The following is a 12,533-nucleotide window of genomic DNA, read 5'->3' as shown; positions in this document are numbered from 1 at the left end:
AGAAATGATCACATGGTCTTCTACGTGACTTTCGTCACGTTTGAGCCACGTTTTCCGACACGCCTACAAATGAACAAGAATAGCATTACCACTGGATACGAGTTAAAGATACGAGAAGAATAAATAGAGCAGTACCACAACTCGCTGAAGTCAGTTACCAAATCACTGACCAACAAATAACACTAACATGGACTATTTAATCCAGATAGCTGGTAAGTTTCAATGTTTAATTTTACATTTACATTAACACCCCAACCTTAGAATGCTTATACTGACCTTCAATAGCAAACGAATTGTGCAAATGGTCTACGGATTTATAGAACCCTACAACCAAAATTTGACCATCGGCTCATTTCTTAAGCCCGGTATTTAACTGATACTTTGAATTATATTCTGTTTGAGTATTCCTACCACTGTTTGTTCACGATCAAGCCCGCCTGCTTAGCTCAGTAGGGAGAGTGCAGATCTACGGATCGCAGAGTCGTGAGTTCGATCCCTGGGCGAGACGCATGTTCTATGTAACTGTTTGATATTGTGTCTTAATAATTCGTCCTCCACATTTGAGTTATATGGCAGTTTCTTGTGCAGGATCATTGTTTAAGTTAACTGTCCAATACTACTGAAAGCGTTAAACCCAAAAACAAACGCAAAACAATTTAAGGATACTAGCTACAACGTGCAGTACTCTACGCAACAAGTTTTATAAACGCTTCAAATTTTCGTCATTCAAACCAGCATTTCTACATGTCTTACATTACTATTCTAATTTCAGGGCTTTTTATAGTAACGGTGAGCGTTGCGCTCGGACAGGACTGCTCGGCTCTGTCAGGTAAGAAGTTTCCTTATTATGGAATGTTTAACTTACAAATTCAGTAGGAAAAGGTGTCCTGCAATTTGCTAGAAGTAACTGCAATCGTGAATGATGGTGCATATTTAATAAAACAACATTTTATGCACGACCGCTCAGTCACCAGTCATTTTGAATATTACATTACACGTGTACCTTTTCTTTTTCAAGGAGCAGTGCATTAAAATAAGCTTACGTTTTTCATCATAATCTGGATCGAATAAAAAAGGTCGTTTTGGAATGACTGTTAACTAGAGTCACTAGTTTATATTTAAAAAAAAAAGTGAGATGTTTTTTCAATCGTTTACAGGCAGCAGCGGAAAACGCTTTATTTTTGATGATATCTACAATGCATGGAACAAACTTCCAAAAGAAATTAAAGCAGTTTTACCTGGTGAGTTTTTGCCTATTTTCCAAGCCACGTTTAAGTTTATAATTTATATAACAGTCCTAAAATGCCAAACTAAGCGTGACAAAATTTTGAGGACGAGCGGTCTCGTATTAGTGAACTTGTTCTATGATGGCTTTCATAACGACACTGTAGTTCTTAGTACAAAATGGCAGACGAAAAACTGAAATGCTGAAGTAAGTAAGTCTATCATCAAAACTTGTTAGAATAACCTTTAACTTCTAGCAGACATGGCTTTAATTAAGAGGTCATTGGCTCTCCTTAACACCAACAGTGTAGAGATGTTTTTTTTTTTTTTATCATTTTGTCATCCTTTATTTTGTTTGATTACATTTGTCCTCCAACTCTGATTCATGTGGGGAAGTTGGCAGTTACTTGCGGAGAACAGGTTGAACTGATACAGAATTCAGGAATACTGGTTAGGCGTAAAAAAATTGTTTGTTTCCGGTTTCCGGACCTACCCTAAATTTTTGGCCCGACCCTAAATGTTTTTATGTCCTTGGAGAATATTTTTTTCAACTTTTTAACAAAAAGATGTACAACTGCACTTTTTATGCTTTAAACATGGCCAATGATGTTAGAAATCAACTTACTGATTCTCTAAAGGCATAACCCCCTTATTTGTAATCATTTTTGACAAAAAAATAATTTCCGAAAAGTTTCCCTTAATAAAAAATAATTCAAAAAAAAAATCCGACCTACCTACCCTAATTTTTTTGAGCATGTTACCGGAAACAAACAATTTTTTTAGGCCTTAGGTTAACTGCCCGCTGTTACATAACTGAAAATCTGTTGAAAAACGGCTTTAAACCCAAAACAAACAAAAATAAACATAAATTTGATATCCAATTCCTGCCTTGATCCCCCGGGACAAACTTCGTTGGCAGTCATGGTTCACAGGGTTCGGTACAACCTATGTTAGTTTGTTTTACTTACCAGTGAGTGATATAATCACGAGTGTTAGTCTAACTGCCTTTTACATCTGCTGAGTTTAACATCTATATTATTTTTGTATTTCAGTCAATACTGAAGTTGATGCAAAATGCCGTTTTGGTAAGTTTTCCAGTTAATGCAAACTGTCTATCTATGTCGTTAATTCAAAATAGTGTCTTGTTAAAAATGATTTTGCCTATATTCTTGCTATTAATAAGCCCTTCATATCAATTTTTCACGAAAATTGCCCCCAAATTTGAGCAATACAAATAAAATAAGCGCATGGTTACTCTTTCACAGTTTTAGCCAAAGTGAATTCTTCAAAATGAAACGTCCGTCAAATTTCAAACTGTAATTCGTCCTAGCAATATTTGCTTATCGAAATACTCATTTCTATTGCAGATTTAACTTCAATAACAGACAGCCAAAGACGTACGTGACATTCTAAATAAAATTATATGGAAGGCCAGTGCACCATGCTAACTGCCAAATACGAAATATTTAATAATGCTAAATGCCAGTTACTTAATGTTAAATGCCAATAATATTATTAGTTAATACTAAATGTTATATACCAAATGCTTTTTGCCATATTATACTTAATGTTATGCTAAATGTCAAATAATAATGCTTATTGCTTAATGATAAATACTAATCGTCAAATTCGTTAACTATACAAATTAGTGATTTCTATTAACATGTTCTACCGGCCATAAGAACATTGGACTGAAACTGTTTACTCCTAAAATGTTTAGAAAAAAGTTTTGAATAGAGACAAAGTTATGTAACAAAGGTCAATGACTATCTAAAGGATGGATTCATACACTGATATATCCAGCTCTGTTTTAAATAAGCACTTAGCAATTAGCATTTTGGCATTTCTCAGTTAACAGTTGACAAATACCGTTTGACTGTCATTATTTGACATTAAGCATTTGGCAAATAGCATTTCCATTAACTATTTGTCATTTCGCTAATAGCATTTTCAATGTAAATTTCAAAGTTTACTTGAAATGTGAACGGATAAAAGTAATTATGCTACTGGTGGGTGGGAGTAACTGCACGAGTGGACTTGTAAATTTAATCTTGTTATCGGAGGAAGAAAGTATCTCAACACGTCGTGTGCACGGGTAAATCTAATCGATTTACTGGAAAAGGGAAAGTAAGTCTCCTCACGTGCACGGGTAGTTTTAATTATGTTACTGGAGGATAGAAAGCATCAGCGGAAGAATTAACGGTTTGAAATTAATTCTGTTAATAAATACATGTATGTATTATTATTAGTACTTTGTATTAAGAATACAAGTATAAACTGATTATTACAATTTCATCAAGAAGAAAAGTTAAAACATCTTGATTTACTTACACTTATTCTAGAACTGTCGATATTTACTTTTGAACGATTGATACTTTTCTAGAACTGTTGAGATCACTGTACAACGATGGTTACACTGTATGCGTAGGGTGTGGTTATACGAATGCTGACCATGGCCGATGTCATTCAATAGACGTTTGCCGCAAAGGATCGGTATGTACCATACCATTGTATTTCAACTGAAACCTGTTTTAGTAAGAAAGTGTTCTCAAGAGTTTGGGTATACGTTCTCAGCACTTTGATGATGAGATTAAGACGTCAGCTGGAAAGTGTAACGATGCTAGGTGAAGACGTCAGCTGGAAAGTGTAACGATGCTAGGTGAAGACGTCAGCTGGAAAGTGTAACGATGCTAGGTGAAGACGTCAGCTGGAAAGTGTAACGATGCTAGGTGAAGGCACAAGACTTAATTTGCATGTTAATATGTTGATCTGGTATTTAAGCACATCTCAAGTAAAAATCACCGTCATGAATGCTGTACGAAACTTGCTTGAACATAAAAATATCTAAAATAATTCGTAGGGGGGCTACGATCTGGAAACATAATCCTTGGGGTCATTTTACAGCAAGGCTTCACTCTGATATCTCAGGTGTATATGTATCTGCTGTTCTTATATTGAAAGTGAATGCTGTTTTATTTTAGAGTTGTATCCGAGCCAAGAACAGGTCTAGACAACCAGATTACTACTGGCACGGATGTTGTGATCCTTCTGACGCAAACTGCAAATCGGTATGTTCATACCATATGTACATGATATACAATAAGTTCATACCACGTGAACACGATATTCAATATGTTCATACCACCTGTACATGATATACAATATGTTCATACCATATGTACATAATTTACAACATGTTAATACCATATGTACATGATATGCAATATGCTCTTACCGTGTGTACATGATATACAATATGTTCTTACCGTGTGTACTTGATATACAATATGTTCATACCATATGTACATGATATGCAATATGTTCCTACAATTGTAAATTATATAAAGTATGTTCATACCATGTGAATATTATATACAACACGTGCTTATACCGTTTGTACATTGTATGTAGTGTGTTCACAACCATGTGTACATTATATACAAAATGTTCCTACCGTTTGTACATTATATTATGTACAGTATAATCATAACCATGTGTACATTATATACAATGAATTCTTACCTTTGTCCATTATATACAGTATGTTCATACCACGTGCACATTATATACAATGTGTTCTTACCGTTTGTATATTATATACTGTATGTTCTTACCACGTGCTTATTATATACAATGTGCCCTTGCTGTTTGTACATTGTATACAGTATATTCATAGCCATGATTGTGTACATTATATGCAATGTGTTTTCCCTTGTACATTATATACAGTATGTCCATAGCACGTGTACATTATATACAATGTGCTCTTACCTTGTAGTTATAGACAGTTTGTTCTTACTACGTGCACATTATATACAATGTGCTCTTGCTGTTTGTACATTGTATGCAGTATATTCATAGCCATATTTGTGTTCATTATATGTAATGTGGTTTTACCGTGTGTACATTATATACAGTATGTTCATGCCTAGTCCCAATGCGTGACTCTAGTTACTTCCATTGTCGGTCCGTTCACAGAAATGAAAGTGATAATTACGTCACGAGTTGGACTAGTTCATACCGCGTAAACGTTATATATAATATATTCTTACCGTGTGTATATTATATACAGTATGTTCATAACAGGTGTACATTATATACAATATGTTCTTACTGTGTGTACATTATATACACAATATGTTAAAATCGTCGGTACACAATATAAAATGTGTTAATATTATATGCAATTTATACAAGGCAATTCTATCTTCATGTGAGGAAGCCATCCAACTGGCTTACGGAAGGTCGGTGGTTCTACCCAGGTGCCCGCTCGTGATGAAATAATGCACGGAGGGGTACCTGGGGTCTTCCTCCACCATTAAAGCTGGAAAGTCGCCATATGACCTATCATGTGTCGTTGCGACGTTTAATAAAAAAAAAAAACTTAAAAAAACTAAACCATGTGTCCGTACCATACGTACATTATATACACATATAATTGCATGTTTTACTTGTATCTTATTCTAACACTATTTATATTTCATACCTATTAAAACAAGATAACGATATTATCTTTATTACAAATCAATCAAGTATTATTATGTTTGTTTGTCCAGGGAGACAATCCTGTCCACTTTAACGTGTTCGGTCGGGATACAACGTTACACTATGAGAAGAAGGCATGTACAGGTCCGCTGTGTAACGAAAGTAAGTAACAATAATGTTCTAACATGGGGAGGTGATAAACCTCGCCTCAGTGAACTACACTTATTTTTGGCTGTGGAACACTAAAGATTATAATCCCTGTCACCCAGCTTTTATTATACAAGGGCAGAACCAGAACTTTGATAGGCCATGGGGGCCTCGAACTTTTGGTACTATTAAAGTTTATCTATGTAATACATGTGGAGACGCGATATGTTTGCTCTGATCGCGCTCTATGGTATAAATGATATTAGTTGAAGACATATGAGCGAAGCGAGCTGAAAGTTCTATGCTTTAAGCTTTCATTTTCATGTTCCCCCACCCCCCACCCTCTCCCCATCCCCTCAGAGAGTATTGTGTTGATGTTAAGAGGTCTAAATAGAACATTTCATGGTTATAAACTGTAGGACAACTACGTAGTCGATTGTCGCAGTTCAGTAATAGAAAAGGAATAATATATTTAACATTCTTTCCATTTTTAATGCAACACTGATAAAAGATGTCCCTTCCAGATCTCAAACCCTTTTGTCTTTTGTTTTTCAGACGGGTATACGGACGAAAAGAATGCACTAGTTACTTACCTAAAAACTGGCTTCACACCTGCACCACAAACCACAACAGCAGGTATATTTTAATGTCTTTGATTTTATAATAACTTATATAACGTACCATCATGTATGTGAATGATGTTTTATAATAACTTATATAACGTACCATCATGTATGTGAATGAAGTTTTATAATAACTTATATAACGTACCATCATGTATGTGAATGAAGTTTTATAATAACTTATATAACGTACCATCATGTATGTGAATGATGTTTAGTTATCGTACAAAGCTTAGTAATATCGGATTGTCTATAATTTTAAAGAAATATATATTTTCAAGAACTCTAAAAATGCACGTCGAAGCAAATCTGATTTTTTTGTAACTGAATATACATCAGATGTCCAGGTTTTACAGACAGTATGACTTTGTCTAAAACATCCTTATTGTCTTCTAAAAATATGAGGAACAGAACTTCTTAACTACATGTCTATAACACCCATCTTGATATTTGAAAATATGAGCAATTACTGACAGTAACATAAAAGCTTGTTTGTTTGTATAGGAAGTCCTGTGTGTAAGGTTTAAAACAAACACATGATATGTACAGCTAGCACAGTATAAATGCGTCTTACCTCTAAAACTCAAAACATTTTTTTTTATAGATGACTACCAACACAAGTTTTTATATTTAGTCAGTTGTGAAGTTGGCATCTAATAACAGTAAGATGCACATTGGAATGTAAAAATGAAATTAATTCATTTTCTTTCATAAGGTAAAATATCAACATGGATATTTTTTGATAAAATTTAAATGTTCAGTTTGGAATATTTAGGTGCGGCAGCGATAGATGGCGCTTGGTCGACCTGGAGCTCCTGGTCAGCCTGTGACAAAACATGCGACCTTGGGTTAAGAACTAAGACAAGGTCATGTACTTCGCCAATTCCACAAAATGGCGGACAGTATTGCCCAGGGAATGACAAGGAATCGGAATTCTGCAATGCTTTTGCTTGTTAACATAACATTGAAATGTATCTATTTATTATTTATTTATTCATCGTGAAGTTAATGTTTTGCCAGCTTTTTAATAAATATGTGATATTTCACTGTCAGCTTGCCTTCATTCCAAAATATTGCCAAACATTATCTGCATTACAGGTAAAACCGATAAAAAATGAATCAAATTAGACTATAAAATAGTTTTGATAATACTTGGTTGCTACATTGTCTAGAAAAAGTCTATTCAATGTGTTGATACTTGAGAAATAAATGACATTTCCAAATTTCACCACTATAGAGTTACATGTCAATATTTTATTGAATGTTGATATTTCCTGCACAAACCTTATTTGGGTATGTAGTAAAACACGTTTACAATATACATCAATGCTAAAACAAGAAATAGCCTCACTTTCAACATTCTAGCACACACTCTTTATAATTGTTTTTGCAATTATCGTAAAGCTTGGTAGCCATGCCGAGGCCATTTTGAATTTTGGCCGTCATAATGATTTTGAGGTTTGGGTCTCGATCAAAAATTAAACGTAAGGTATCAAATTTTAATCATGCATTTACCGGTTTGCTTGTAGAATTATCTGAATGATTTGGTCAAATTGGAGCTCTAAGCACTCTAACTGTGAATAAATATGAAGTATCAGAGAGCCCTGTCAAAAAGCGACAGACGGATTATTGGCAGAAAGAGCGCTGTATTGAAGCAACCACAGCGTGTCTGAATGTTAAAACAAATTGAAACTGTAATGCGTTTTGAATATTCTCTGTCATGGTCGATAATCCTATTTCCGAAAAAATATAGATTGTCTCTAAAGAATTCGTTTTCTCCAATGAATTCGTTTTGTTCTTTTATTTTGGGATATCGAATGTAACCCATGCCTGTCTGCATGTAAAATAAAACTATATCTGTGTTAATTCTTTTCTCGGCGTTATAGGCCTTCAAAATGCGTGTTCGAATTCTAGGAAGAATAGCCGACCAGACTATTCGGGTATATTATTATACGTTCTAAATATTATGGAGGGTGAATCCTATCTGATATTTCAGAAATTGCTCTAAGTGAAAACACACATTCCATTTCACATTAACAGTAACGGTTCCATAGCCATAACGGTTCTCCCACAAAAAGCAATTTCTGCATTTTTGAAACTAAATGATTTTGGAGTTTGTACTTTGGGTATTAAATAGGAAATGTCTTGCCATCTTGCCACGATTTTTTATTTTTAGATAAACTGGATACATGTATTTATCATGCTATGCTCATAGATCTTATAAGATTTCATGCATAATAAAGATTCTTCTTCTTCTTCTATAATCAAAAGCACCCTGGTCATTGAAGATCCAACATCCAGTCAGCAAGTAAAAATGATAAACTTCTTTGAATAAGAAAACAATAAAAACACACTACTCCATAAAATGCTATGAGAAAATGCCATTGATAAAGGCTTTGTTGAGGCATCGTATATAAAGCTACAACTTGGCGCCTTAAATACTTTTTGAGATATCCTCCGGACAACAAGTGTAGCAGACGGACGGACGTCCGAGCCCACATTTGCGTACTTAGTGGCTATGAGAACAATAGGTAACTGGTCGTTTTCTTTGATGTCATTAGTAAGGCTTTTATATGGCTATTTTTCTTTTACGTGGTTAAAAGGCCATTAGAGAGAACAAAAGAGTAGCTACGGAAATACCCATAAGTAGGATGGACGGACAAGGTGGCGACTGCATGCTCACCACCTTCGGGAAGCATAAAAAACAACTGTACAAGATGCCAAATAATAAGAAATATTTAGACGAGAGTTACCTACCAATGTCTATACAGGGAACAACTCCTGTCACTTATTTACTCCAACCCATATGGGTGGCAGCCTTCACACTAATTTACCTCAACGTATGAAAGTGACATCTCTTCTCACTAATATACTTCAGCCTATAGATAACAACTCCTTTCATTAATTTACCTCAATTTTCATACGTGACATCAGGTGTATTTGATTAGTTCGTTTGATTCTAATTGTAAAATCAACCTTAAGTAAACCATAAATCAATATCATCCATTAAAACAAAACAACACAATCACAATGAATAAGCACTTAATTCATTGAATTCATTAGCTGTTATACAAAACCATATCCCTTCGAAAAATGAATAGCGCAAAAAGTTGGGCATAACAACAGGTGTTCCATATGATTTGTAATAATATTTAGGTGTTATATTTCGTTATATATAATTTAATACCTTCATATATAACGGATTATAACACCTAAATAAATGTACGATTTTATAAAAACGTAATGGCTCAAATGAAAAAGTAAATGAACACCCAGACTATCTGAATATCTACACTACTTACTGTAGCAGCTTAATCAAACTGTTTTTGTTAACTGAAATGCAAATTTATGCAATAAAACCAAAAGTATGCAATCACATTTACATCATTCAATTTTAATATTGTCATTTGTTTTAAGATGCTGTATTTCAAGTTTCTGCTCAAGAATTAGGAAAACTAGATGTTACTACAGTAACATATTTAAAAGAAATTCTTTGTGAATGAAACAATGAACAATGTAAACAACAAAGTTCAATGTGTGTCAGATACAAAATACGTTCAATATGTGTCAGATACAATGAAAGTTCAATGTGTGTCAGATACAATGAACGTTCAATGTGTGTCAGATACAAAATACGTTCAATGTGTGTCAGATACAATGAAAGTTCAATGTGTGTCAGATACAAAATACGTTCAATGTGTGTCAGATACAATGAAAGTTCAATGTGTGTCAGATACAAAATACGTTCAATATGTGTCAGATACAATGAAAGTTCAATGTGTGTCAGATACAAAATACGTTCAATGTGTGTCAGATACAATGGAAGTTCAATGTATGTCAGATAAAGAATACGTTCAATGTGTGTCAGATACAATAAAAGTTCAATGGGTGTCAAATACAATGAACGTTCAATGTGTGTCAGATACAAAAAAGTTCAATGGGTGTCAATACAATGAAACGTTCAATGTGTGTCAATACAAGAACGTTCATCTGTGTCAATACAATGAAAGTTCAATAGTGTGTCAAATACAATGAAAGTTCACTTGTGTCAATACAAAATAGTTCAATGTGTGTCAGATACAATGAAAGTTCAATGTGTGTCAGAAACAATGAACGTTTATTATGTGTCAGATACAGTGAATGTTCAATATGTGTCAGATACAATGAAAGTTCAATATGTGTCAAATACAATGAAAGTTCAATGTGTGTCAGATACAGTGAAAGTTTAATATGTGTCAGATGTGTAAGATACAATGAAAGTTAAATGTGTGTCAAATACAATGAAAGTTCAACGTGTGTCAGATACAATGAAAGTTCAATGGGTGTCAGATACAAAATACGTTCAATGTGTGTCAGATACAATGAAAGTTCAATATGAGTCAGATACAATGAAAGTTCAATGTGTGTCAGATACAATGAAAGTTCAATATGTGTCAGAAACAATGAAAGTTTAATGTGTGTCAGATACAATGAAAGTTCAATGTGTGTCAGACACAATGACAGTTTAATATGTGTCAGATAAAATGAAATTTTATGTGTGTCAGATACAATGAAAGTTCAATATGTTTCAGATGCAATGAAAGTTCAATGTGTGTAAGATACAGTTAAAGTTCAATATGTGTCAGATACAATGGAAGTTTAAATGTGTCAGATACAATGAAAGTTCAATGTGTCAGATACAATGAAAGTTCAATATGTGTCAGATACAAAATGCGTTCTTTTTAAGCTGATATAATAGCTACCACCGGAAGCCGATGTGGACGGATATAATTCCACCTTCGACGCAGATATTTTCCTCCACATTGGGCATAAACACAAAATTCAATGGTAAAGTCGGCGTCATATTTGATGCAAGAAAAACATTTTCAGTCAAGCAAACACAATGTAAAGTTAGCCCTAAAATATCCCGAAATATAGTGGTGGTGTATGGCATAAGTTTCCACGACATTTTTTGAGTCTAGATCTATAGGGACAGCAAGATAGCAAGCGTTTTGAAAATGTATAACTTTAAAAACAAACATACAGTGTGTCTCCGTAAGATTTAAAAATAAAGTCATGTCATTGCGAGTAACATAATGTAATGTAACAATATTTGATATATGCAAGTTGAAAACCTGTTTTTTTCCCTTCAATTGTCACTGATATTTCTCTTCTTTCTGTTTTCATGTGATTTTTTTTACAATTTTTGTTGAAAGACGCACCACAAAATAATTGATTCTTTTGTATATCCATATATCCATGATGGTAATTATACATGCTTTGCATGATGAAAATGAGAAACAATAGATATCTAGTTACAAATTGACAATGTCATTATATAAGGCCAAGACAATTTGTTTAATGTCTAAATATATTATTAAATTAATATAGAAGTATGCACAGTACTTATGTATTAAGGTGACTTTAGACCACACTTTTTTTCTACAGTGGAAGATATTTATTATTCTATGTTTAAAACTATTCTGAGAAGAGAATGACTGAATAAGTTTGCAGCTGAAGTTGTGAAAACACATTAATTCAAGGAGAGCCTAAATTGTCCACCTGTAATCTTGTAGAATACCTATATTATACCAGTATTATCAAAATGATTTGCATCAAGTTCATGTAGGAGAGGGGAGTATGTCAATAGGTCGTGGTGGGTCTTTAAAGATGTTTTAAACTTATCGTGTTATAGCCACATCTATTGTAAATTTAGTATTTTAGTTTCAAACTAATTCAATGTATGCATTACACCAGAAAAATAACTTAATCCCATAATTACAAAAGACGGAAAACGAATATTCGAACGTTATTATTTGAAGATTGGACATATTCCAAATAGTTTGCAGTTCATATTCTTCTTTCACAATATTTACGTTAACTGTATATGAGTGTGTTGTAATGCTGGAAAAGTTGTATCATCTAGTTCGAAAATAATAGAGACATTTTGGACCCTATTCCATCTTGAACATTGTTTCGTGTTCGGACTGTATAAGGTTTTTGATATTGCTATATTGAATGAACTTTGAAAATTTAAAATCACACAGAACAATAATGGTTTCTTCCGTATCGTGA

The 12,533-nt window shown here is 33.7% G+C and overlaps 1 protein-coding gene across 1 annotated transcript; it reads left to right on the top strand.

The window, feature by feature from the left end:
• Positions 1-82: 82 nt before the first annotated feature.
• LOC123542631 (semaphorin-5B-like) lies at positions 83-7,525 on the top strand. Its single transcript, XM_045328558.2, has 10 exons — positions 83-212; positions 773-829; positions 1,158-1,241; positions 2,277-2,309; positions 2,592-2,621; positions 3,608-3,717; positions 4,206-4,292; positions 5,781-5,871; positions 6,412-6,492; positions 7,255-7,525. The coding sequence occupies exons 1-10, from the start codon at positions 188-190 to the stop codon at positions 7,434-7,436; spliced, it is 780 nt and encodes a 259-aa protein (XP_045184493.2). The 5' UTR covers positions 83-187; the 3' UTR covers positions 7,437-7,525.
• The last annotated feature ends 5,008 nt before the right edge of the window (positions 7,526-12,533 follow it).

This window comes from Mercenaria mercenaria, chromosome 19, assembly GCF_021730395.1.
Source record: "Mercenaria mercenaria strain notata chromosome 19, MADL_Memer_1, whole genome shotgun sequence".
NCBI classification, from domain to species: domain Eukaryota; kingdom Metazoa; phylum Mollusca; class Bivalvia; order Venerida; family Veneridae; genus Mercenaria; species Mercenaria mercenaria.
The sequence above is the reverse complement of the archived record's forward strand: the minus strand, read 5'-3'. Positions and strand labels throughout refer to the sequence as shown.

What these genes read in the sequence shown, in the direction of transcription:
- LOC123542631 (XM_045328558.2), top strand. Translation starts at nt 188, where the DNA reads ATGGACTATTTAATCCAGATAGCTG. An exon ending in ACGTTTGCCGCAAAGGATCG is followed by an intron (nt 3,718 to 4,205) that starts GTATGTACCATA and finishes GTTTTATTTTAG; the next exon opens with AGTTGTATCCGAGCCAAGAA. An exon ending in ACCACAAACCACAACAGCAG is followed by an intron (nt 6,493 to 7,254) that starts GTATATTTTAAT and finishes TGGAATATTTAG; the next exon opens with GTGCGGCAGCGATAGATGGC.